General features: G+C 44.7%; 2 protein-coding genes across 3 annotated transcripts in view; both read right to left on the minus strand.

The window, feature by feature from the left end:
* Positions 1–7,076: 7,076 nt before the first annotated feature.
* On the minus strand, positions 7,077–12,503 carry LOC309704872 (putative ATP-dependent RNA helicase DDX5). The gene is made up of 13 exons (XM_082530342.1): positions 12,345–12,503; positions 11,449–11,620; positions 11,241–11,337; positions 11,025–11,158; positions 10,842–10,907; positions 10,539–10,680; positions 10,280–10,440; positions 9,999–10,171; positions 9,799–9,909; positions 9,647–9,708; positions 9,498–9,557; positions 8,012–8,233; positions 7,077–7,834 (listed from the first exon to the last, which is right to left on the minus strand). The coding sequence occupies exons 1-13, from the start codon at positions 12,389–12,391 to the stop codon at positions 7,407–7,409; spliced, it is 1,875 nt and encodes a 624-aa protein (XP_082386468.1). The 5' UTR covers positions 12,392–12,503; the 3' UTR covers positions 7,077–7,406.
* Positions 12,504–14,268: 1,765 nt separating this feature from the next.
* LOC309705684 (E3 ubiquitin-protein ligase SMURF2) overlaps positions 14,269–25,279 on the minus strand; it is a 53,579-nt gene continuing 42,568 nt past the window's right edge. For both annotated transcript variants that reach the window (XM_082531604.1, XM_082531603.1), the window contains 8 exons: positions 21,989–22,190; positions 20,461–20,564; positions 20,191–20,305; positions 19,319–19,497; positions 18,625–18,883; positions 18,327–18,528; positions 17,254–17,329; positions 14,269–17,146 (listed from right to left, as the gene is read on the minus strand). In XM_082531604.1, the coding sequence (XP_082387730.1) occupies positions 17,047–17,146; positions 17,254–17,329; positions 18,327–18,528; positions 18,625–18,883; positions 19,319–19,497; positions 20,191–20,305; positions 20,461–20,564; positions 21,989–22,190 (1,237 nt within the window). In that variant the 3' untranslated portion in view covers positions 14,269–17,046. The remainder of the gene's footprint in view (positions 17,147–17,253; positions 17,330–18,326; positions 18,529–18,624; positions 18,884–19,318; positions 19,498–20,190; positions 20,306–20,460; positions 20,565–21,988; positions 22,191–25,279) is intronic.

The raw sequence follows: 25,279 nt of genomic DNA on the forward strand, positions 1-25,279 counted from the left end.
AGGTGGTCGGACATGAAAAGCAGCTCATGGTTGGGGTCATGGACGTGACACTTTGACCCCTGCAGCACTTTGAATCTGCAAGATCAACAGTGACAGCATGAAATGTTTTTCCCACAGTAATGAACCGGCAGACGGTTACTGCCTGAGCCTGCAGCCATACCAAGTTTTAGTTTTGGTTGAGGTTTCGACCTAATAATAACCTTACAGCCTAACACCGTAAATCACCCTGTTCTGCAATCAAACATCTGACATGTACTAACTACCTGATGAAGTCACTGGAACATTAAAGAGCTTGAAGAGCCAGATTTACATCCTTGTACAGAACAAAAACAGAGTTAACACCGAGGGAATACTCAGCAGCTTCAATGCATTCTGAGGTTGCTCCAGATTTCACCACAGTCTATGGGGCAAGGGCACAGCTAAAGAATTGGTCTCGGGTTCCCCCTTCCCTCAAGTGGGCTGCTTCCCCCTTTTTAGGCAAACTGGTGTTTTCATCCTCAGTGTACCAAAGCCCTGAGTGGTTAACACTAGGAGGCATATTTAGAAATGAACTAAAATTAGAAATGCAGAAAAAAGCACACAAAATACAACAGAAATGTTTTTGGGTACACAATATCGTGATGGAACAGCTTCCGAAGAGACAGAAACCAAAACATGCGAAGGATCGCACTGAGACAGGAGTCATATAGATATAGATATAGATAGATATATATAAATATATATATGACCAATAACCTGCCTCAGTACTACATGGAAGCTCCTGTCAGGCATCATATCGGCTAAGATGAACAGGCACATGGGTCAATACATGAGCGGGACACAGAAAGGGATTGGCAAGAATACCAGAGGCGCAAAACACCAGCTACTGGTAGACAGAACAATCAGCCGAGACTGCAAGACCAGACTGACCAACCTGTGCACTGCCTGGATTGATTACAAGAAGGCCTATGACTCAATGCCCCACAGCTGGATACTGGAATGCCTAGAATTGTACAAGATCAATGGGACCCTAAGAGCCTTCATCAGGAACTCAATGGGGATGTGGCGTACAACACTAGAGGCCAACTCCAAGCCCATAGCACAAGTCACCATCAAGTGCGGGATCTGCATAGGCCTGAACCCCCTCAGTGAGATCATTAACAAGACTGGCTACGGATGCCGACTACGGAACGGAGCAGTTGTCAGCCACCTCCTGTACATGGATGACATCAAGCTGTATGCCAAGAGTGAACGAGACATCGATTCACTGATCCACACTACCAGGCTATACAGCAATGACATTGGAATGTCATTCGGACTGGAGAAGTGTAGTCGGATGGTAACAAAGAGAGGGAAGGTAGTCAGAATTGAGGGGATTGAACTACCAGAAGGCAACATTGCAGACATAGAGGACAGTTACAAGTACCTGGGGATCCCGCAGGCAAATGGGAACCATGAAGAGGCCGCTAGAAAGGCTGCAACCACCAAGTACCTGCAGAGGGTCAGGCAAGTCCTGAGGAGTCAGCTGAATGGTAAGAACAAGATCCGGGCCATCAACACGTACGCCCTGCCCGTGATCAGGTACCCTGCTGGGGTAATAGGCTGGCCAAAGGAGGAGATAGAAGCCACTGACATAAAGACAAGAAAGCTCCTTACCATGCATGGAGGGTTTCACCCCAAGTCCAGCACCCTGAGGCTGGACGCTAAGCGGAAGGAAGGGGGCCGGGGACTGGTGAGTGTCAGCACCACAGTCCAGGATGAGACAAGGAACATCCAAGAATACATTGGGAAGATGGCCCCAACTGACCGAGTGCTCAGTGAATACCTCAGGCAGCAGAAACCCAAGAAAGAGGAGGGAGACGAGGAACCATCATGGAAGGACAGGCCCCTGCACGGTATGTACCACCGGCAGATAGAGGAGGTGGCTGATATCCAGAAATCCTACCAGTGGCTGGACAAAGCTGGACTGAAAGACAGCACAGAGGCACTAATCATGGCAGCACAAGAACAAGCTCTGAGTACAAGATCCATAGAGGCTGGGGTCTATCACACCAGGCAAGACCCCAGGTGCAGGCTGTGTAAAGATGCCCCAGAGACAATCCAGCACATAACAGCAGGGTGCAAGATGCTAGCAGGCAAGGCATACATGGAACGCCATAACCAAGTGGCCGGCATAGTGTACAGGAACATCTGTGCCGAGTATAACCTGGAAGTCCCGAGGTCAAAATGGGAGATGCCCCCAAGGGTGGTGGAGAATGACCGAGCTAAGATCCTGTGGGACTTCCAGATACAGACGGACAAAATGGTGGTGGCTAACCAACCGGACATAGTGGTGGTAGACAAACAGAAGAAGACGGCCGTAGTGATCGATGTAGCGGTTCCGAATGACAGCAATATCAGGAAGAAGGAACACGAGAAGCTGGAGAAATACCAAGGGCTCAGAGAAGAGCTCGAGAGGATGTGGAGGGTGAAGGTAACGGTGGTCCCCGTGGTAATCGGAGCACTAGGTGCGGTGACTCCCAAGCTAGGCGAGTGGCTCCAGCAGATACCGGGAACAACATCGGAGATCTCTGTCCAGAAGAGCGCAGTCCTGGGAACAGCTAAGATACTGCGCAGGACCCTCAAGCTCCCAGGCCTCTGGTAGAGGACCCGAGCCTGAAGGATAAACCGCCCGCAGGGGCGTGCTGGGTGTTTTTTTTATATATATTTAAATATATATATATAAAAAAAAAAGAAGTGTGGAAGTGTTTTGAATGTGAGTATATGTTGCTAGAAGACATGCTCAGCCTGGTCCCCTTGTGCCCCCCAGCTTTAAGATGACAGTGTTAGGGTGGGAATGTCAATGATTGTCTGACTCGTGGTGGACTAGCAGCCTGTCCAGGGTGTACCCCACCCACACTTAATTACAACTAGGATAGCCCTGACTTGGATAAGCATTAAGAAGATGTTTCAGAAGAGAGGATATTATAGTAAACTAAGAGGAAAAAGCATCTAATTCATTTCAAATAAGATAAAAATTCATTCAAAACTATGACAGCTCTGCTTTGAAGCAGCAGGGTTAATGATGAACTTTTATCAGTGGAAGTGTTTTGCCATGAACTGTTTCTAGAAAAAAAAGTGCAGAATGACACAAGCAATGAGTAAGACGAGGGCAGTGAGGTCATAGGCACATTTTAAGCTTCCTCAAAGGCAGCAATGGTGTGATCCACCTCTGTCCTTAAACCCAGCCCATCTGTTTAAATGACACATTATGCAATTCATGAAAGATAAGCTTGTTCTCCCAATCAAACGTACCTGCCGTAAATTGATTTCACAATGTAAAAAAGGTTGTAGTCCTGAAAAGAAAAAAACATACAAGACAAGCGTGTGTTCATTTCAGATAATGCTGTCGGCATTGAGGTGTGGCTGTCACAAAAAAAAAAAGAGCTCTTCTCTGGCTCTGTAGTATTTACACAGCGTGCGTTCCTCACATACTTCTACGTTATGGTTCTGTAAACATGTAGAAAGCAGTTTAATCAGCCGCACCCACAGCACCTGTGAGCAGCAGCGGGGACTGTTCATCCAGAGATCTGATCTGTAATCATTCGCCACTGACCTGTGACCAGATTTCAGTCTCTTTATCATGAATATATACATTCATTGGGTGGAGCACCAGCTGCGCTGTGATAACTGGGACCCGCATCCTCTTTTAACCTTAATGAGAAAGACTGCAATGCTTAGTCTTACTAGAGCTATGACAGAACAGTTGTGCTTCCTAATCAAAAAAGGAGTTAAATGAGCAAAATCAGTGATATCTCCATATCTTTATGTAGTGTACATAAGTACACTTGATTCCTTTAGTTTGTTCCTAATATTTCTGCTGCACAAAATTTCTTTACCTGTGACTTATTTTAAATAGAAGGTTGTAGTTGTGAACCTAACATGTGCTTGCCTAAAGATAGATATTGGATAACACTTTGTTTTGTACATTTTATGGATAACTGGATGTTCTCAGGAAGTAGCCAAACATGTGCCAACTGCTATAAGGAGTGTAAACGCGGAGTGGGATACACAGCTCAAGACTGCCTATTTCCATCTTAACACTGCAGAGATGGCTAACATGCATGGGGGCCCAGCCCTGGAGCAGGGTGCCGCCGGTGCATCGAGCCACCTGGGGGGCTCTTCAACTGGTGGGGGAGATTGTCACATCTTGCAGGAGCTTTCCTCTCCTCAGGAGCTCCCTCTGCAGGAGGGGAGATACAGGAGAGGTGGAGGAAGATCTCAGCCTGGGTGTTTATTGTCTTATGTAGTCTGGAAGATGAGTGGATGGTGGGGTGGGTGCAGTTTTCTCTGTGGTGGGGTTGGGTGGACTGTCCCGTGCTCTGTGGGGCCGGGAGGCGCTGCTGCACTGGGCCCCGGTCTGGATGGGCCTGGGCCCCCTTTCCCTGGCGGGTCGCGGAGTATGGGGGTGCCTACTGGGGTCAGCGGGGGAGCTGGTCACTTGCCCCTCCCTTCCTTCCCTCCCCATCTCCAGCTGCCTCCCTCTTCCCGCTCCACCACAACCACCCACACATGCAGGGCCTTGGAGTAGGGGTATGTCACCAGGGTGCAGAGGAGGCTACCCCCCCTGTCCCCTTCTGGCTGCCTCTGCCTCAATTTTATCCCACAACTTAGACATTCACATTACTCACACTCTCATTACACATACATATAGGATCTTGGGGGTGGGCACGATACACGGAATCCAAAGTACCATCAGGGTGTACACCCCACCCTGGACGTCGTTGCCCACCTCTCAATTTTAACTCATTCACTGCCATTGACGTCTATAGCCGTCAATGGCAGTGAATGAGTCAATGGGTTTAACTCATTCACTGCCAATGGCTGGCAGTGAATGAGTTAAATACACGTAGACATTGAGGGCTAGCAGGAGGGACCATGCGCTTACCTGCTGCTCTCTGGCAGGTAGCTCCATGCCCTCCTGGGTTTTAAATGCACCTTAGAACACACATGCATCAACACTACAATGAGCGGGTGGAGGGAGGTTTGGAGTCTTCTCTCACCCCCCATTCTCTGCGACCTGCTGGAGCAGGGGGGCTAGGACTAGGAGGAGGAGTTGGCCGTCTGACTGCGGTCTGGAGTATGGGGCCTTCCTGCTGCTGCGGAGTCGGGGCGGTCTGCCTCCCCCCACCGCAGGGAAAAGGGTAACACCACCTGGGTCTGGGTGAAGTTCCCCCCTCCAGGGGCAAGGGTACCTAGACCCGGTTTGTAGAGTACGCTTGGGGAGTGTGATCGTGTGTACAGCGTCTCTTTATGTCTGTCTCCATGTTGGTTGAGTGTGGAGTAAGTGCATATGAGAGCATGAGGGTGGGAATGGATGTTTGTATCTGTGTGTGCCTGTATGTCTGTGTCTATATGTCAGGTTGGGTATCAGACGCCACCTCTCTGGGGACATCTCAGGCCCTCCAAGGTTTGGAGGCCTATCTCCCCCTACCACCACTTCCCCTGCCAGTGGCGGACTCCCTCAGACATCGGTGCGTTGGTGGTTCTTTGTGTCCGGGGATGGGCGTCCAGGTACACACCGGCTCACTCCTTGGCGGCCGCTTATCGGGGCCTGGAGCCTGGGGCTCGCTCGGGCCACTTCGGAGGTGGGGTGCCCCCGGCCTCTCGGCCTGGGGCTCGGTCACTCAGGCACGACTGGCTGCCGGCGGAGCTCACGGGCGCGTCACTGCAACCCCCCCTGGCTTCTGCTCCGCGGCTGCAGAGTGAGCCCTCATCTGGGACTCTCCTCAGCTCTTTCTGGGACAGTGGCGCGGCTGCCCCTCTGTTGGTCTTCCTTGGTCTCTTGTGTTCTGGGGGCCTCTGGATGTCTGGAGTTTTGATCTCCTCCATACCTGCTTCATGCCCTGGAGGACGGGGCTGTGGCCCCCCCACACCCTCTAGCAGATTATTACATGAAGGAACCTTTTAAAAAACAAAAAACAAGCGCGTCCATGCTCACAGGTGTACACACGGGTGATCACACCCACAAACTACACCCTTTTTGGCTCCTACCTCAAAGCACACTGTGTTCTGTTGATCTTATGTGCTGCACAATAATGTTTAATATTTAGTATTTACTGTCATATTCCCATATATCATTGTGATGTTGTTTATTCTATTACTCTTGTTCTCTTCTGCTTGTTTTCTTTTTTCTTTCTCAGCAGGTGATCCAGGTGATCGATATATGCATTTTTTTTTCTCTGCCCGTTCTGTTGGTTTATGTCTTTTGCCCTTCTCCCCCGTCCCTCTTCTCAGCTGTTTCTCTTTCCCTCTTTCTTTCTCCCCTTCTTTCCCCCAGTCAAGTCTGTCCCGTATTCAGTAAGTGAAAATAAAATAAACAATAAAAGGTGAATCAAATGGACCATTACGGCAAGGCTGGGATGGTCAATTTGGTAAAGTAAATCCGTTGGGCATCTTTGTTTGCCTTTAGACAACAATTCTGATGGCAAAAGAGCCAAACGGGACAGGCAAAAAAAACAAAAAAAGAGATGGCTAACATATGAAATAACAGATTTTGCTGATAGTCAAGTGGAGCACTGCATGGAAAAGCTTGCCCAGTAGTCGTTACTCTGCTCATACTGCAGTAAAACATAACTTGAAGTAGACAAGAAATCACTTTGCTATTCAATTCTCTACCAGCAGATGTAGACATTGCTTCATCTCAGCCTACTAGCAGCTCCACAGGTATTCAAAATTTAACATTAATGCATTTATACAAACCCAAAACTCATGTTTTATGAACACTGTCATTAAGTTGTGGTGGGATGCAACCCTTTTAACCATTTTGCCTTCACCTGGCACCACCCTCCCTGCAAAACAAATACTAGTTCAGCTACTAGATTAAGCAAGGTGATATTTATTTTTACTCCTGTTATGGCAACATCAGTAACACAAAAACCCTGAGACACCTGATTGTCATTAGGTTAAATGCTGGTTTAAGGGATTGTTGTACCTGATTGCACACTTCGCTTGAATTCTTGCAGGACCCTGACATCTGCTGGACATTGAGAGTCATACTAATACCGCTCCTCTAATGACTCAGCAACATTCATGTTGTAGTAAAGGAGACACAAAACTGTCTTTTCAGGAGTTTATTTGAAAGATCATGCAGTGCACTTTCAAGAAAGGAACTTAACATCACTTTCAATGATACACGTGAAAACTGATACATTTTTATTTACCTAGTACAAAATTTTAACTAAACAGGAATGTAACAAATTAAATAGCATTAGGAAAAATGTGTGCAACATCACTAGTGCTGCACTGCAGATCTTAAAAAGGTTTGACAGAGGTTGGAGTTGTTGTAACCCTGTTGTGTAAATACAAAAAAAAAAAAAAAAAATCTGGATCAAGTATACAACTCAGACAAAAAGCAATAAATTACTTCTTTCAAGTGTACGACAAGTTTACTGTGAGAACTGAGGAGGCATGGGGTACGGCACCAGTGACGGTGGAGGATGCTGCTGTTGCTGCGGCGGTGGCGGAGCCTGTCCCTGGGGGAAGGGGAATGGGGGATGACTCACACCATTCTGCGCAACAGCCTTACCAGCACCAAACTGCTGGCCCTGGAAGTTGTTCTGGCCTACGAATGACCCAGTCTGGTTACTACTAAAGTTTGACTGTCCGTTACCATTGTAGCTTCCTCCATTGAAGCCATTGCCGTTGTTGCCCCCATAGCCTCCATTCTGAGAACTCATGCCATAAGACTTAGCTGGTCCATTATCAAAGCCTCTGTTGTCCCTGTCCCTAAAATTGCCAAAATCGCGCCTTCCTGAGGAATACCTATCTCGATGATTATCTCGATAGTCACCACCTCTGCCTCCCCTTGAACGACCTAAAAAGAGATGTGGCAACATTAGAAAAGCGATACAGGAACACGTTTTAGTGAAAGCAATTTAAACTCAAAGTTGACGCAAAGATCAAGTCGTGATAAAGAAATTAATCTTAAAAGAAAGGAGGAGCGGGTTAAAGAGACTCATCACCATTTTTGTATCTCACCAATTAGATTTACCTCCTCTGTCTTCTGCCATTTGGAGGAGCTTTGGGTTGATAGCCTGGTTGGCCTCTCGAAGCACAGAGACGAGGTCGCCGGCTTGCCTCATGTTGTTTGGTGTGAAGAAGGTATAGGCTGTGCCTGTCTTTTGGCTACGAGCCGTTCTGCCAATGCGGTGGATATAGTCCTCGGAGTTGTTGGGGTAGTCAAAGTTGATGACAAATTTGACGTCTTCAACATCTGTAATGTTGCAGTGTGGCATAAAAAGAGGACAGCACACAAAATGTGCACCGGCGCCACCACAACAACCGGATCAAAAACAAAAGAGGGCAAGTTAGTACGGTCATGACGGTGGGATTGCTGGTTAACCCACAAAGGCTGCAAATTGACTGGCATTAGACACATAATCCTCGGGGAGACTACGGTGGGAAGAGAGAAACGATGCACACTCCGTTAGCTCCTAATCCAGTGAGAAAATAAAAACCTTCCCTGCTAAGCAACTGCCAAACCACACAAAAAAGAATGGATCAGCAGCCTTACCATTCTTGGAGTATGCATTCACTAGTCCATTCCCATTGCAGAACACGCCCCTCATATTGTCAAGTGACCTCATGTCGCTACACAGTAGGGCTGCTATGCACACTACTGCCTCCGAGTGTGCTTCAACTAGCTTTTACCGAGGTCCCTTTGTTACGCACACATGAGACCTTTGTTTTAAAGCTCACATGTGCATCTCTTGGCAAGAAACTGTAGCTCTGAACCCATTTGCAGGATGTCTACAAGTGCACCCCTTCTCAGCTTTTCCAGACCCACTGTTCACTTGATCACAATGTCTCTCGTTGGCAGGTCTCGACATGACTTTGAAACGCAGGCGAGGGAGGAGTGTGAGCTTGGATTTTGTCCAAGTTTGTCCAACTAGCATGTCCCACTGTCACCAAAAGGGCCAGTAGCCATGTCTTTACAGAGGTGAAGGTATGACCGATCTGACAGACTGCTCTTCAGACAGAAGTTTAGGAAACTGCAACATTAAGCCACCCATGCTTTTAAAAGTCTAATAAGGAAGCACCTAATATGACTAATGACTTGCCATGCCTAAACAAATGCAAGACAATCAGAGGCTGTGTTGGTGGGCTTCGAGCTGGGAGAGTTAGAGCCTGGGTGTGTGAAGCAGTCCAAACCATTGCCAGAGAACAGATGAGCATATGGGGAGTCCTTCAACTTCCCCCTCTTTTAGGCAGGCCAGAGCGTTATTCTGCACTTGGGCCTGGTCACCTCTGTACATCTGCACAACTGGGAGACCCGTGCCTCGCCAGTCGGGACACCTCCAAGAATCCTCCTTCCCCCTCTGGATACCTGGGCTTGTCATGCCAAGGCCCTGCCACATAGACTGCTCCTTAAGGCCAGGGGAGAAACTCAGAAAGAAGCAGAAAAGTTAAAGAAAGCAAATACACTCTCTTTTTAGAGGTACAATATAGGTATTAAACACATCATGGAGGATACTGACCTAAACCCCTGGATGCAACATCTGTGGCAATGAGAATTGGCGCCTTCCCATATTTGAACTCTAGAAAACAGAAACCAAACGCTGTAAGACTCAACCATGATGTGCACTTTTTATTCTGAATCTCAGTTTAACCAGTGGTTTAAATTTACCATTGAGCACCCAGTCTCTCTCCTGCTGGCTTTTATCTCCATGGATTCCCATAGCAGGCCATCTAAAAGTAAACAAGGGTTCAAATTTAGTTGTGTTACTACATCTCAGCAAAAGCAGTACTTTAAAGCAGTAGTTTAGTTTTAACACTTACCCGTCCCTTCTCATCCTCCTGGTAAGGTCATCACACCGCCTCTTAGTCTCTACAAAGATGATGGTCTTGTTCTCCTTTTCACTCATTATTTCCTCAAGCAGACGAATGAGCCTACAAGAAATCAGACACTCCGTAAGTAAAACTGAGGAACACATCCTGTCACCTTACAGTTGGCACTTTACTATAGAACAGTTACTCACTTGTTCTCCTTCTCGCCATCATTGCACACATCCACTATCTGCAGGATGTTATGGTTTGCACTGAGCTGCAGTGCCCCAATATTGATCTGAACATATTCCTTCAAGAAATCTTCAGCTAGCTGGCGAACTTCTTTGGGCCAAGTGGCACTCCACATCAGAGTCTGCCGGTCAGGCTGCAAATATAAAAAAAATAATAATAAAAAAATTGCAACGCATTACATGTCTAGCAGGGAATCACTTTATTCCAACAAGTCTACTTGGATATATATGCAGAAACTTACTCTGATTTGGTCAACGATTTTCCGAATCTGTGGCTCAAAGCCCATGTCCAGCATTCTGTCAGCCTCATCAAGCACAAGGTACGTGCATCTACGGAGGTTGGTCTTTCCTGCCTCCAGAAAGTCAATGAGTCTGCCTGGAGTGGCAATGCAGATCTCCACACCTTTAAAGTAATAATGAGAAGTTAACATCTTAACTATACAGGGCAAGCACTTGACCCCCGCCCCCAAAAAAATAAAAAATAAAAATAAGCAACAGTACCTCTTTCCAGGTCACGAATCTGGGGTCCTTTAGGTGCACCACCATAGATGCAGGTGGACTTTAGACGAGATGCTCTGCCATATTCAGCGGCCACCTGTTGCACCTGTTGTGCCAGCTCTCGGGTTGGGGCAAGCACTAAACACTGTTAGGGGAAGATAATAGCTTTTTTACAAATGGCTCAAATGGCTACACAACTTCAACACTGAGAAAGAAAACACGAAAACCCCTACTCAAGCCAGTACTGAAGCTAACACACACACACACACACACACACACACACACAGAAAGCATGTCGTTACTTACAATTGGACCATCTCCACGTTCCAAGAAAGGCTGGTGGTTGATGTGAACGATTGCAGGCAGCAGATACTGCAAGTCAAAAGAGTTTCATAGGTAAGAAAAGTATCAAGGAAATATTAAATCATCTGGTCAGCTCAGATGATTAAAGCTGCAATTTGTTTAAAGACAAAACAATACTGAACTTACAGCAAGAGTTTTGCCAGAACCAGTCTGAGCAATGCCAACCATATCCATGCCACTAAGAGCCAGAGGCCAGCCCTGAGCCTGGATGGGTGTAGGTTCAGTCCAGTTCTGTTTGTTGATGACATCCATCACATATGCTAAGAAGAAAGAAATCAAATGTTAATTGAAATAATTTAACCTGTTTGCAATACCATCTCACTAAGTTGTTTTCAAACTTACAGGGAAAGCTTGCTTCATGAAACTTCATGATAGGATTTGGGCAATCCCTCCCCTTCACTGTAATTATTTTGGATCTCCTGTACTGTTCAACCTCTGGCTGCAAAGAGTGAAGAAAAATAAGATCAGTGGTCACAACCAATTGCATAACTTCTAACACGTGCAGGGCAGAGCACATGTCGAGAGGCGTTACAAAACATGTCATACGTACATGAGACCTCCGGGCAACGTCTGGATGCTGCTGATAGAAGTTTTTCTCAAACTTGGGGAGCTCGTCCAGGTTCCAGTGTTTCTTCCGCAGTCGGTCACCGGGATTGCCAAACTTTCCTCCACCGCCACCACCACCACGGCTTCCACCGAAACGAGGAGGCCCACCGCCATAACTGAAATTAATAAAATAGTTTTTGTGTAAGTTTTTTTTTTAAACTCAGTCTCCTTACAGTTATTATTAAAAATACGACTTGCGCTGTCACTTTAGACACCGACTATTATAATATAGAAAACTTCTTATTAACTGCGTCATTCTCTGAAATTACATAGCTGCTATATACTTTCCAGCCAGCAGAGGAACAAAGAGGGGGCGAAAAAGCCGGCATTTTGTATCCGCATTCACGCTACCACATGGCGAAAAGCCGACTAGCCAGCTGTGCTAGCATTACTAACATCACTCGCGCTGACCACAATCATTTCTCAGAAAAGGCTAGATTTAATCACAAAAGGTGGGGAGGACGCGAGGCCAAGCGATTCCGATCACCAACATTTTGAATTAGCTCCCTGCTTCCTTCCGAATTTGCTAACGTATCCTGAAGCTAACGAAAACCCAGTGTACCAGGGCACGAGGCCAAACTAGGCCTTGAGCCAAAGACAACGACAGCGGGCTTCTCTCACCGGCCTAGGCCTTGGGTTTGAAATATACCGGTCAAAAGCCTGTTTTTCCAAAGCGAGACACTTTCTGTTAATTCAAGTAAATTCTGCCTGTTTTTTCATCGACAAAAACTACAATATTGAGCTGAGTGGTTCTTTTTTTCGACTACGAAAGCCTTTGGACATTTTTACTAGACTGTGATTAAAAAAATAAAGTCTAAATATATCAAATAATGTACTTACCCTCTATCCCTGTCTCTGCCACGATCTCTGTCGGAATATCCAGGCATTTTGTGTACAAACCGTATAAATTAAAAGGAAAAGGATAAATACAACAGACTTGGCCCGCCGACTGAAAAATTCCGACCGGCACTGACGCTGAAATGCCGGTATCGCAAAAACGGGGTCCGGTTTTTATAACAAGAGGAAGTTCCACCCCCCGGGATGTATTCATCCGCCATACGGGGTTCGACTTTTAATGCTCAAAATGTGAATAAAACACACAATAACACACAACAAAGAAGTAAACTCACCATAACTTTTAAGCTATAAGCTGTCTTTCCGAGAGTTTTACTAAATCTATTTTAGAAGCTAAGCTTGGCAAAATAGAAGAAACGTCAGAAAGGCTTCAGAAATAATAACTCAAAGAAATGTTTTTCGTGTTTTATTCCTGAATAACATGCTTATAAAAATCTCTCTTAAATCGTAAAGCACAAGTCAGAAAAGGAAAAAACTCAGGATCGCTTTGACCTCGGTTACTGAATCATATACTGGCGGAAGAATATGTACGAGACAGAAAAGCGGTCACGCGGCTTGCTTGAACTCCCGACTTATTACTGTAAGTGACGTCATTAGAGGTTTCACCACATAAACTTTTTTTGTTTGTTTGATCGTATGTTGTATACAGTCAGCCACACCCCGCGCAGCACGTGTAAACTTGTGTTTTACATATACTCGAACGAATAACTAGAAAATATTGTGATATAATAATAATAGTATTGTAATAATCAGAGAAAATATTTAAAGAGTAGGGAAAAGCGTTTTTTCCCGACAAGAAATGATCCCATAGCAACAAAAGAATACAGAGCATTATTTGGATAACCGTTAACAAAGAGAGACTAAACAAATCTGTGTCTCTGATTAGGGAGCTGTAACTTTGTAAGACCCGAACTCTTCCACGACATGCATTTTTAATTTCTCTTTGATATTTGGTCACATTGGGGCCCGATGAATATAAAAACAAAGAACTACCTTACCCAGCAATATTCGACTTAACTGGCTAGTTAAGATAAGTGAGCCATAATCCAGTTCTCCATTACCAGTGTTGTCAACATTTTGAACCCAAACCCACATAGAAAAGTCTAATGTTCTTTTTCCTTCTTTACATTTATTTGCACTCCCCAAGATCAAAACCATTCAATGGGCCGAAATTGATAAAGCCACATCTTGTTAGTGTCTAGGGTGCCATTATAAATCAGAACTTAGGTCTGGGCTTTGACACAGGCCATTTTTCTCTCCCCAAGCCAGGAAACACTTGATCTCTGCGACTTTCCCCCCACAAACCTTTATTTGGATTACAGTGATTTGCTATTTATGAATTCACCAGGCCAGTAACTAAAGAAGCTGGATACTGTCTGACAGGGTTTTATTTTTAAATACTGGTTGTGGAAATCATGTACATCACTGTCCTCTACATGCTGCTGCTAAAAGGCCATCTCTGCATACCCGCTGACTTTCCCATTGGTTGTTTTTTTTACATCTACAAATCTTTGTTTAGACTGGTTCCTTCTTATCTGTATGTCTAAATGTGTAAAAGCCACAACCAGTGTGACCTACATTCTCCCTATATTACACAAGTATTTTTCCCCAGAGTGAGAACAGGTCAGTTTCCTGTACCAATCTACAGGAGGAGTTGAAACCCCCCTCCCCAGCCAAGTACCAGCCGTTTAATCTGGAGTGGTCTCAGTGGGTGGTCACAGCCTTATCCCATTCACATATAGACTTTGCACACCCACATGAGCTATTCTTATATTAGATGGTGCTAATGATGCAATCAAACTGAAATAAAGTGATTGTTTAGGATCAATACTACCTGAAGTACCCTCCACCCCACCCCAATACTAATCATAATCAAAACACTCTTCTTGAAGAAACCACAGGACATCTGTTTGTACAAGGCCTTACATTGTTAGACAAAGGCAAGTTTAATTAGAACTAATTACACACAAAAATAAAATACTCTTACAAAATGATAGTGTTAACATACATCAAATTGCATCAGTCAGCTATGAGAGATATAGTCCTGCTAGTGGATCATGCTATTAAAAAAAATTTAAAAAAGAAAAAAGAAAAAAAAAGCGGCATCTCTCAACTTATTGAATAAAAAGTGTAGTTCAATGGAGAGGCAGCTGTGGGGCGTTGCTGAGCGACGTAGTGTAGAAAGACAATTGGGCAAATCAGCCTGTGCACTGGACTTAAAGGTGAATGAGTATCTGGCACAGAGGTCGCCGAAGAAGAGGCAACCTCCATCTGTTCGTGTGCAATTCCGCTACTCGGTTCAAGAAAAAAACGTCTTCTTCTGCTTAAGTTAAAAGATAAATTACAGTTGGTTTGATCCACATATACGAACGATATTTTTAATTACTGTACAAAAAGCACCATCTGAGGACACTTTTCACTTTGCGAGCACTCGGTCTAAATGTATTTCTTTTCAAGCGTATGCAAACGTTAAGAACAGTCCACGGTCGTAGAGATTGCTAGACAGGCAGCATCTTTTAAAAACATTCAAGAGTTTCATTTTCAAAAATTGTAGAAAACACCCCCCCACCCCCTCCTGTCTGGATTAAAACGTAGCGAAAGCAGGCTAAAAAACAAAAAACACAGGACTTGTCTCATTTTAGTTCACGTTCAAACAAACGATGGAGACATGCAACAGTGAGTGTGCGCTTATGCTTTTCTGTGGGCACACTGAAAATATGACTTTTTAAACACCTTAAAGAGGACCTATTATGGGATTCTACTAGAGTAGCTTTGCATGATTTCACAGCTCAGAATGATCCTGGGCCCAGTGCACCCGCCTCAGTCCAATCCACCATCTGAAACAAGCCAGCTTTACTTTAATAGGTGGGCGGTGCTGTGTGTCTGAGCATCCTCTCCTCAGTGACTCACACAGAGGCAGGAGTGTTAGAAAAAGAAGCATAAAACATAACATTTAGCAGTGAGAAGTCTGAGGTTTGGGCTTACAAGGATTACTCTGTGACCTCTACATTTGAAACTTTACCCACTGTAACAGCAGATATATGACACAAAAGAAGGAAAAACACAATAGGTCCCCTTAAACATTCAGGAAATCGAGACAAATAGAATTAATTTCAAATCAAACCAACATCCCAAACTACTTTTGACATCTCCTGAGAACGTGGCTAAGTAGAGCTCTTGGTGTCCACAAACAGGTAATGAGTGCGAGTAGTGTATTGTGCACTTTAAGCAGTAGTATGTCAGTGAGCGAGGATGCCGATACAAGACAAGTGTTAATGCTATTTAGCACCACGTGGCTACAAGGTAGTAGAGGTTTTTCTTTTTTCTTCTTCTTTTTAAAAAACAAAAAAACAATAGCAATATGGAGCCAGCGCAAAGAAGACACCAACAGAGTTTGGACAGCTTTAGAAATGAATGGCAGGCATTGTGACATTAATATAGCCCAGCTACAAATGACTGTTTAAATAAAAATTCAAAAAAAGGGGGTGGGGGCTCACATCACCATGTCTGTCGCTCCAGGATGAAAATCAGTAGAATTTAAAGGGTCAGCTCAATATTTGCAAAGATCCATTCATTCAGAACAGCTATGGCACTGAGAGGACATCGCATGTGTGTCAAAGACCTTGTTTGTTTTGCCCTTTCTGACAAACGTCTCCTCGTACAGTGCGAGGGGTCACGGCGAGAGATAAACCACAGCATTCTTTAGTGAGATTGAGTCAAGCTTAATTTTTGTTTTTCACAATTTGTCTTCTATAATTTAAACAGCAACACTTAACAAAGATTTTATTTTTCTGAAACAATGGAAAGGGGTTTCTGAAATATAACAGCAATAAATTATATATATTATATAGATTTATTTTTTTTAGTGTTTCTTTCTCAATTTTCCCTGTTATATAAAAATAACACATTTCAAGCCATTCATCCATTTACTCTTTTTTTCTGAACACGGACAGTTGTCAAAACTGGTGAAAACAGGCTTTCTGGGTATGCAGACACAGGAGCGCTGGTCCCCCACTGCTGTCTTTGGAGAAGGTTGTAAACCGTCGATTGTAATTCAGTCTCGAGTCCTGCCCTTCTCATCCACGCACATCCCCAGTTTTCCCATCCTTGGCGTTAGAGATAACCCCAGCGTGATCGCCGCGAGGCACCACACAGCCCGAGTCACGCACTCTCGGCGTCCAAATTTAGTGTTTCCAAGTAGTTGTGCTGTAACCACTTGTGACCCTGTGCTCTAGCAAACAACAGTCTTGTTTAAAGTGGCCATTGTTTCAGAGCGGACTGACCTTGTTTTCTGCTTGGCAAGATCGACAATTGCTACATGGAATATGTTTCTTTTTTTAAATGCTAAAATGAACTTAGAAAAAGGGAAGAGCCAGCAAATTTTGCCAGTTCAACAAGTTAGTAAATAGTTTGAGTTATTAGCAGCTGAAGAGATCCTTTTCAAAGATAAAAATAAGATATTAAGGAGGGCTAGGGGGCAGGGGGGGTGTCTTTAAAAAAATACCCAGAGTCAGGTGACATTTTGAGGTCTTCTTTGCCCACCCTCCCCCTTAGCTTGTCCTCTGGGAAGTTCGAGCACCCCTTTGTGAAGCATCCATCAATGAACCCCAGTTGGAATGGACGGGTGCTCATCGTGGCCGAACCACATTGCTTCTGGTCGTCGGTGAGCTCCGCCAGCGTCGGAGACTCACTCTACAGCAAAGCCGCACGTCTCCTCGATGGCAGTGAGCAACTTGTCGTACAGCTTGTCGTAGCTCTCATAGGGAGGAATGTCAATCCGGTTGAAGCTGGAAGACAGAGGGTGAGATGGAGTTTAGGATCGTGGGTCAACGCCGGAGCAACGAGTCTTAAAGCGAGAGGACTAAAACTATTATAATGTCAACAGTTTGCTCACCAGGTGTGGGCTTTGGGCAGGTTGTTTGTGCTGGCGTCAATCTGGTGAATGGTGAAGAGTCGGGGGCCAGCAGCACCTGTATACAACAGCAATAAAAAGGATATTTACATACCTGCATTGTACTGTGTCGAACTGAGGACCACATAAACAGAACAAACATGGAAATGTAGTCTATAATTTAAAAAAAACAAAACAGTTTTTACAATTTGTAACCAGCTTGAATTCAATATTTGGTACGACCTCATTTATTCTTCAACACAGTCTAAACTCTCTTAGGCAGCTTCTTGTCATTTCTTTAAGTAGTCTTCAGGAATAGTTCTCCAGGCTTCCTGAAGGACATTCAAAGCTCTTCTTTGGATGTTTCCTTTGTTCTGTTCTCTGCTTCAGTAACATTGAGGCCAATGCACGACTAATTGTGCTCCATTGTGTGATTGTGTATCCAGGTTTGCTTTTACCGCACTGGCTGTGTGTTTGGGATCATTGTTGTGCTGAAAAATTAAGCTGTGGCCAATCAGATGCTTTCTAGATAAGTTTGTATTTTGGATCAAAATCTGATGGTACTTTTCTGTGTTCATAATTAGTTTTAATAAGATCTCCAACACCATTAGCTGAAATGCAGCCTCAAACAATGACAGAGCCTCCATAATGGTTTACAGATGGGTGTAGAGACCCACTGCTGTACCTCTCTCCTGATCTCCTCCATATATACTGACAATGATTTGAACCAAATGTGGATTCATCACTCCATCAGACCTGTTTACTCTCATTTAGTTCTTGTGTAATTCAGCATATCTCAGCCTTTTCTCCTTCTTTTCCTTCCTTAAGAATGTAAGAATGAGAGTTGTCTTTTGGCGTCTGCAGATATTTTACTCAAGACAGGACGATCACGTTATGTAAGGTGTTGTCAGCATGTGGATCGCTGTGTACTGCTCATGCCAGGGTGATGTGTCTGTGCACAGATCTGTCTGCCAGGACGGACCAGGGTGCATATCAAGTCGCAGAAATCCAGACAGAGACAGGCAAACACTCCAACACGCACCTGTGTTTCATGTTTTCATCCTGAATGGTATTACCTTGGAGAGCCTTAAAACCTTGGAGGGGGACCCTGGAGGAACCGGTGACAAACTGCAGCAGCCGGGCTCGGCGTTCCTCATCGAAAGACTCCACAGCTTTCCAGAACCATTTAACGATGTTGCTGTCTGGAGTGCAGTGCTTGAGTCGTGTGTTGGACTTCCAGTCGTTGATGTCGATTTTACCCAAGCCGCACACAATCAACTACAGAGAGAGAAAGTCCTCAATTAGAGTGAACAGACTCACAAGCTAAGCTGAGCAACATAACATCCTCACACAAATAAGGAGATGTTAAGTTACCTCTAGCTCCTTCTCATCAAAAGCCTTGAGAAGGTGTTGGGGGATGACCTCGTTGAAGCCCTTCTGCAGAGCCAAAAACTGGGCTTCTATGCCTCGCAGGAAACGCCAGTTTACGTAAAGCCGCACGTACTCCTTCTTTGTGTCCTGGGTGACGGAGATGCTTTTCCCATTGGGCTTGAGCTCGTGCTGGATGATCTCTCCATAAGCATTATGCTCTACACAGAAGGTGTGGTCCAGCACACCTGTGATGTCATTATCCCTGGAGGAAGATAAACCTTTAAATTACTTTTGAAGAGTCAAAACAGGCTTAAAAAAAAAAAAGGCATCATTAGTAATGTAACATTTTAAATAAGTGGTAATCAGTAAACCCAGCAGGTAGAATGCTAAGCCGGAGTAATGCCCTGACATCATGTCACATTACATAATTTCTTTAGAGATTATTAAAGTATTCTGACTCTGATGAGTCTGAAAATATGTGATTAACAGACCACTGATGTAAAAACTGGTTTTAAACCATAGGGGGCGCTGTCATCAAAGTTAGAAGAAGTAAACACAGTTATACCCCCCCACCCCACCCCTTTGCATAACATGTATTGACATAATGGGAATAAAATTGTGAGTGATGTGTTGTAATGATCCAGAAATCACAACAAAAAATGAAAAGAAAAGGAACGCTGCTCTGACTTGTACGTACAGGATCCAGACAAGACTGTTGTGCAGGTCAGGATCAACAGACTCCATGTCATCCAGGGTGATGGGTTTACCCAGCAGCTGTTTGTAGAAGGGTAAAGTAAAGCCCCCATCGATGTAGTGGCCATGGAACACTGCCATTCCCATGATACGGCCCACGAAGTGAAAGTATGACAAGTGCTCCTGAAGGCAGACAAAACAAACTTCAGTTTCCAAATGAATAGATGGCGGCGAGTTATCTGCAGACGTGAATGTTCACAGTGTATTTTGGACTCTTCCCCCAGACTGTGCTCAACATAAACACACACCTCTCTGACAGGAGGAATGTACAGTAATATGAAGCTGCTTCTACATGGCAGAAGCAGTAAATAACGAAGGTGAACCTACATCTCAACCACACTACGCAGAGGCTGCTTCTCCACTCACGCAAACATGAAAGTGCTAATTAATGTTAAATGACACCAGCTTAAACATAGCGCAATGACGCCGTGTAAGGTAAGACAAAACGCTAAGAAGTCCCTGATGGCAGCTGCACAGCAAGCTGTTATGAAAGAGGACGGCCTTGGTGTGACAGTGGCAACATCTAAAGGAACCAAGCAAGAGAAAAAAAAATTAGGAGACGAAAAGAAAGAAGGAGAGGAATGAAGGAAGAAGAAAGGAAAGAATGAAAAAGACAAAAAAGAGAGGAAGAAGAAGAAAGAAGAAGAAGGCAGAAGGGGAAGGAAGGAAGAAGAAGAAAAAATAGGAAATAAGAAAGATGTTTATGTGTGTTTATTTACTTATTTATTTAAGAAAAAGAAAATCCCATCTTTTTTGTGGACACTTGGTTCTAAAAGCATATTTCCAACATGGCTGCAGGTTATATGTGCAACTCACAGGATTGACTGCAGAGTCGGGGTTAATCTGCAGAGTGTAGATGTCATCACGGGAGTACTGGAACAGGCCGTAGTACGGGTTCAGCATCTCATGTGACAGCAGATAGAGCCACTCCCTGCACGGGGGTACAACAAGCATGGAAGAACAGAACAGAAAGCAGTTACACTCTCTGCACTGTAATCCCAGACCTAAACAGGAAAAGCACCTAACAACAAAACAGACGGGTATCAGGAGGCAGATGCCGTATTCACAGTTGGTCAAACTCTTTACCTCGCCACTCCTCCATAGTCGAGCCCCTCTTCACCTCTAAACTTCACCATCAGCCTTTTCCACAAATCCTTTGGCCTCATCTTCATCACCTGCCGATAGGATTCCTGCAACGCAGACACAAACATGTCAGGAACAGTGTCGACTTAGCTAGATGCTGATGTTAGAGTCACTGAGAAGACTCGCGTAATGCTGCGGCCGCTGTCAAAAATCGCACGTGGCCAGTTCCCCCGTTACCTTCTGGTCATGAAGCACACATACAAGAACACAGCCCTGACCGCTGATCCTACACCTGCAGCTTTTGTGGCCATTGAAATGAAAGGCAATGGCTCAGAAGCCATGTTGAGGTCTTTTATGCTAATATGGCAGTGCATTTTTTTGGTTTTTTAGCAGTTGCTTCCAAGGATTTAGGACGACCTAAATCAGCGTTCCTCCCACGTGCGACCGGCTCACAGTGTCGTGTGGGGGGGATTCATTTAAAGTGGATTAGGGGCAGTTATAATAAACACAGTCGTAAGACTATAATAACACCGCCTCTTCCACAGCCAGGTTCCGCTGTGCCCTCCAGACGGAGCAGACAGCTGAAGGGTGCTGGGGAAGAACTGGGAATGTCTTATCTGCGCCGAAAAAGCACACACGGAGACAGCTCTGACAGTCCACCGCCTAACACTCGCCTGTTCACTCATAATTTAATGCTTCAGCTGGTCTGGAGAAACTATGCAGTTATGTCTCGCTCAACCTCAAGATGTCCTCTGCCCCGCCTCCCCCCCACCTCCACCCTCTCTCTCGCTCACATCGAGATCAGCCAACAAAAATGTCTTCGTTCAGATTAACAGACGTGGCTGTTCCAGCACATTCCAGTGCATATTTTATGAGGGTCATGCAGTCTGTTGCAGGTGTTGTTGTTCTGGTGAAGGCCCTGCACGTCATAAGACACGGGAGGAAAAAAAACGAAGAAGGAGAAAAAACCCCAAAAAACCCTCCCCCGCTGAGAAAATGTACTTCATCTCGAACAAGAGGGTCTGCTTTAGATTTTGAACAGACTGCCTTCACACATCATAGATAACTGTGTGCGTGCGTGCAGGTGTGTGTGTGTGAGAGAAATCGCTCTTACAGCCAAGCTGCTATGGGCAACGACCTTTATGGGAGCACACACGGAGAACAGGGGAGAAAAATACCTATAAATAACGTGTGCAATTACAAGCTGCTCAGCGGGTACACAAGTAATTGTGGTAGTTGCTCAACTTACAAGGCATGTAATTTTGTAGCATTATGGAGAAATTGAGGGCATTGATTGTTGTGTGTTTTTGGGGAGGTTTTTTTTGCCAAATGTCAATATGTTGGCTGGAGTTTTAGGTTAAAGGATCAGGTGGTTGTGCAACGGAGCGCATTTATTATTTCCACAATCTCATTTCAAATGTTTCGCACATGCTCTGGCTCTCAAGTGAATACTCTCCTGGTTTAAATCACGTACCAGTTTCTGAACATGCAAGCTTTAGTTGTAACGAGGACTTTTCCTTTCCCTACTCACCTCAAAGATCTCCTCGCGGGACACCTCAATGCGACAGTGGCCGGCCTGAGGCTGCTGCTGAGACAGTTCCTGGCGAAGGATCTTGAGCTTCTGAACAAGATCTCGCTTGTACTTGGGCACCGTGAGGCACTCGGCCTCCTCGGGGAGCTGACCGGGGGACACCAGAGCCTGCTGGGCCTGATCCTTCAACTGGTTCTGACGACTGCAGGGGAAAGATCACACGGAAAGGCAGAGGAAGATGAGAACGGGCCAAAAGAAGGAGACAAAAAGACACACATCGCTTGAGAGAAAAATAAGCAAGCACTAGTGCAAGAATAACAAGAGAAAAGCCAAAAGGCTCAAAAACGCGTACTTTCTTAGTCCTTTGCTGAGTGCAGGGAATGAGGAGTAAACACACTGAGGTCATCTGGTAAGAACATCAAGTCAAACAGCTCCTCACATACACACAGACATATAGTAGGTGGAGGTGGGATTACTGGAGGTAAGACATCACAACGTGCGCACGCATACATTCCCCCACACCTGGCAGAAACCTCGCACACAGAGATGACTGAATTGAAAACTGTCTTTTAAAAAAAAAATACATACTCTGTTGTTTTTGACTCATCACATAAACTTGAGCTAATGTAAGGTCCTCAAGGCCATCCCTCAGAGATGTGCAGGCACATTCTGACAAGTCCAAAAGTTTGTCACCAACAGTCGGCGAGAGAAAAGCCTACACACGCTGTCATACCGCATACTGGCCTACAAAGTAGAAAAGCAGCAACTAGATATTTGGTCAAAAGTAAGTCAAGGCAGGATTTACCGTCTGCTTTGGTATATGGAAAATGTTGTGTGGAAGGGAAAAAGAAAAGCATGGATCTATACAGCTAAACAGAAGAGTCACAGTCGGCCTTCACTAAAGCTACTCCCCAGTCAGGTCTAAAGTCTTACATATCACAACACGAAAATGGTCTTAAAATTAGGCTACGTCCACGCTAATACGTTTTCGTTTCAAAATGCATCTTTTTCTCTCCGTTTTGGCCTCCCGTCCACACTGAGACGCCGTTTTAGTTCAAGGAAAATGCAGCGTTTTGAAAACGCATACATTTAATGCCGTTTTCGCTTCACAGTGTGGACAGCGAACCCGGAGCCTTTTCGAAAAGGATGACACATTTTAGTCGTGTGACCAATTAAACTAAGATAGTAGAGGGCATTATACAGCAGTTGTTTTGTTTGCTCTCAATTTTGACAGTCCTCTCAAAGATTAATATCAGTTTGTACATGCTCCAGATAGCTTTTCTTCAAATTCTTTAATTCTCACTCGTTTTTGCAACTTTGTACTTTTGTGTTACTTGCAGCAACAACTCCACCTCATTGTTAGCCCATTTAAAAAACTCGGTGCTTTTCCTCGACATTTTGCAGCGACGCTTCAAAGAGCCGGAAAGTAAATAAACAGCAGACAGTAATGAGGCAGGTCGAATCTTCTTGCGTTTCACACATGCACAGTACTGGAACGTAAGCGTTTTCAGCCGTTTCAATGTAGACGCACAACTCTGTGAAAACGATAGTTATCCGGGCTAGTGTGGACGTGGAGCGTTCTGAGGCTAGTGTGGATGTAGCCTCAGCCAAATACAACCTGGGATGAATAATAAAAGGTCACATATTGTTACGCTGTGTCACATATTAATACACAAACATTCAGCTGAAATGCAGGAATGTGTAAAAAATTAAGTGCATCCTAATAACGGCACAATGCTGCTGTGCTTGGGATCAGAGTCCTTTTGCACGACCCAATTTCAGCCAAACTTTCGCTGTCAGACAGACGGCCTCATATTTGACTCTAGAATACTTTGGTATACAGAGGAGTTCATGGTCGACTCAGTGACTGTGAGGTGCCCAGGTCCCGTAATAAGCCCAAATCATCACGCCTCCACACCACTGCGTTTGATTTTCACCAAATATTACATATTTGTAATATTACATCCATCCATCTGTCGAATGTAGAATGATGGGTTTTAAAACCAATCTTTCCCAGATTGATGGGCAGCAACATTTGCTTAATTACGATGAGTGCTGGTCTCTTTCCTCCATGGCATTGTGTTAACACACACCTGAAAGGCCCGAACTGACAAAACCTCAGTTTATATGAAGACCCTCACCCTTGCTAATCATCAGTTAACAAACTACACTTGATTGGCAGCACCTGGCTGCCATTACTCTCTTAATTCCTATGAAACCAGTGAAAAGGTTGGATTTTGACACACTGCATCTGCATTGGGCGTTGTACATCTGAAGCCATATTTACCTAATTTTAAGACCAAAGCATTTGAAAATGTTCACAATTAAAGAGTTTCTATGGTTCATTTTTGACAAGTGTTCAGTGTTTTTCTTTATAACTCGCTCTTTAAACTATAAAAGCTTCAAGTTGTGCATTATTAGGAACACGGCCACTTTGATTGACGGGTTGGAGGTGAGTAGGCTGTTCGTTTTCAGTTAAGGCACTGAACTGAATCGTGCGGTTGATGTTTTTTTGAAGCATTTGTAAAGCACTTGTCTGTCAAGAATGATGGCCTGTGGTATGGTTAACTGTAACTACAACCCACCTGTGAGTCTGTGTGACAGTTTGGGTATTTTATTTGATGCTACTTAGTACTATGTCTATATGTTTCAGCTCGCTAGGTAATAGCTTCACCATCTCATCCAACAGAGGTCGTTCACAAAGCACTGGGTGGTCATGTTAATCTTCTTTAGATCTAAATGTCTGCATCAGACTGCTCTACATAAGTATAAAGTAAGCAGAGAATAAAACACTAATGTTTTAATTTAAACACTGCTGCCTTTTAAAGTTCTTACCGCCCGATCAATAGCGAGACTGTGATCTTTGTCTGAGGCTAATGATGACCAAGCTCCTGACTCCAGTGTAGAATACAACTTTTGAGTTTGGTTTGGGAAGAACGCCTCAGAGGGGGGTACACAGCACACACACAGAGTCAAAAGAGCCTCTATGAGGCCTTCACTAAAGGATTATTTACACAGTGGCCTTTTGCACTTCAGTGGCCCGGGGGGGCAGGCATGAGCAGGGTCATAAACACCAGACTGTGGAGCTGAGCACAGAGGGTGGCTGACACACACACATGCACACACCACAGTCTGCGGGCACAGTATGGCTATGTAGGAAGTAACACTCAAAAGGGACGCCAAGGTTAAAACAATCATGTCCACGCCAACTTTTATCAGGTTTTCAGTGAGGCAAAGAAACACAGGGAGGAGACCTAAAAACGTGTCCAGAGTTCGTTTAGCTCAGCACTA

The sequence above is a fragment of the Aulonocara stuartgranti genome, assembly GCF_965226115.1.
Source record: "Aulonocara stuartgranti genome assembly, chromosome: 4".
NCBI classification, from domain to species: domain Eukaryota; kingdom Metazoa; phylum Chordata; class Actinopteri; order Cichliformes; family Cichlidae; genus Aulonocara; species Aulonocara stuartgranti.

Excerpts from the sequence above, each read along its gene's own strand:
- LOC309704872 (XM_082530342.1), bottom strand. The coding sequence starts at position 12,391 with ATGCCTGGATATTCCGACAGAGATCGTGGCAGAGACAGGGATAGAGG. Across the intron at positions 11,338-11,448 it reads ACGTTGCCCGGAGGTCTCAT|CCAGAGGTTGAACAGTACAG; the intron begins GTACGTATGACA and ends CACTCTTTGCAG. Across the intron at positions 9,910-9,998 it reads GATGGCGAGAAGGAGAACAA|GCTCATTCGTCTGCTTGAGG; the intron begins GTGAGTAACTGT and ends GATTTCTTGTAG.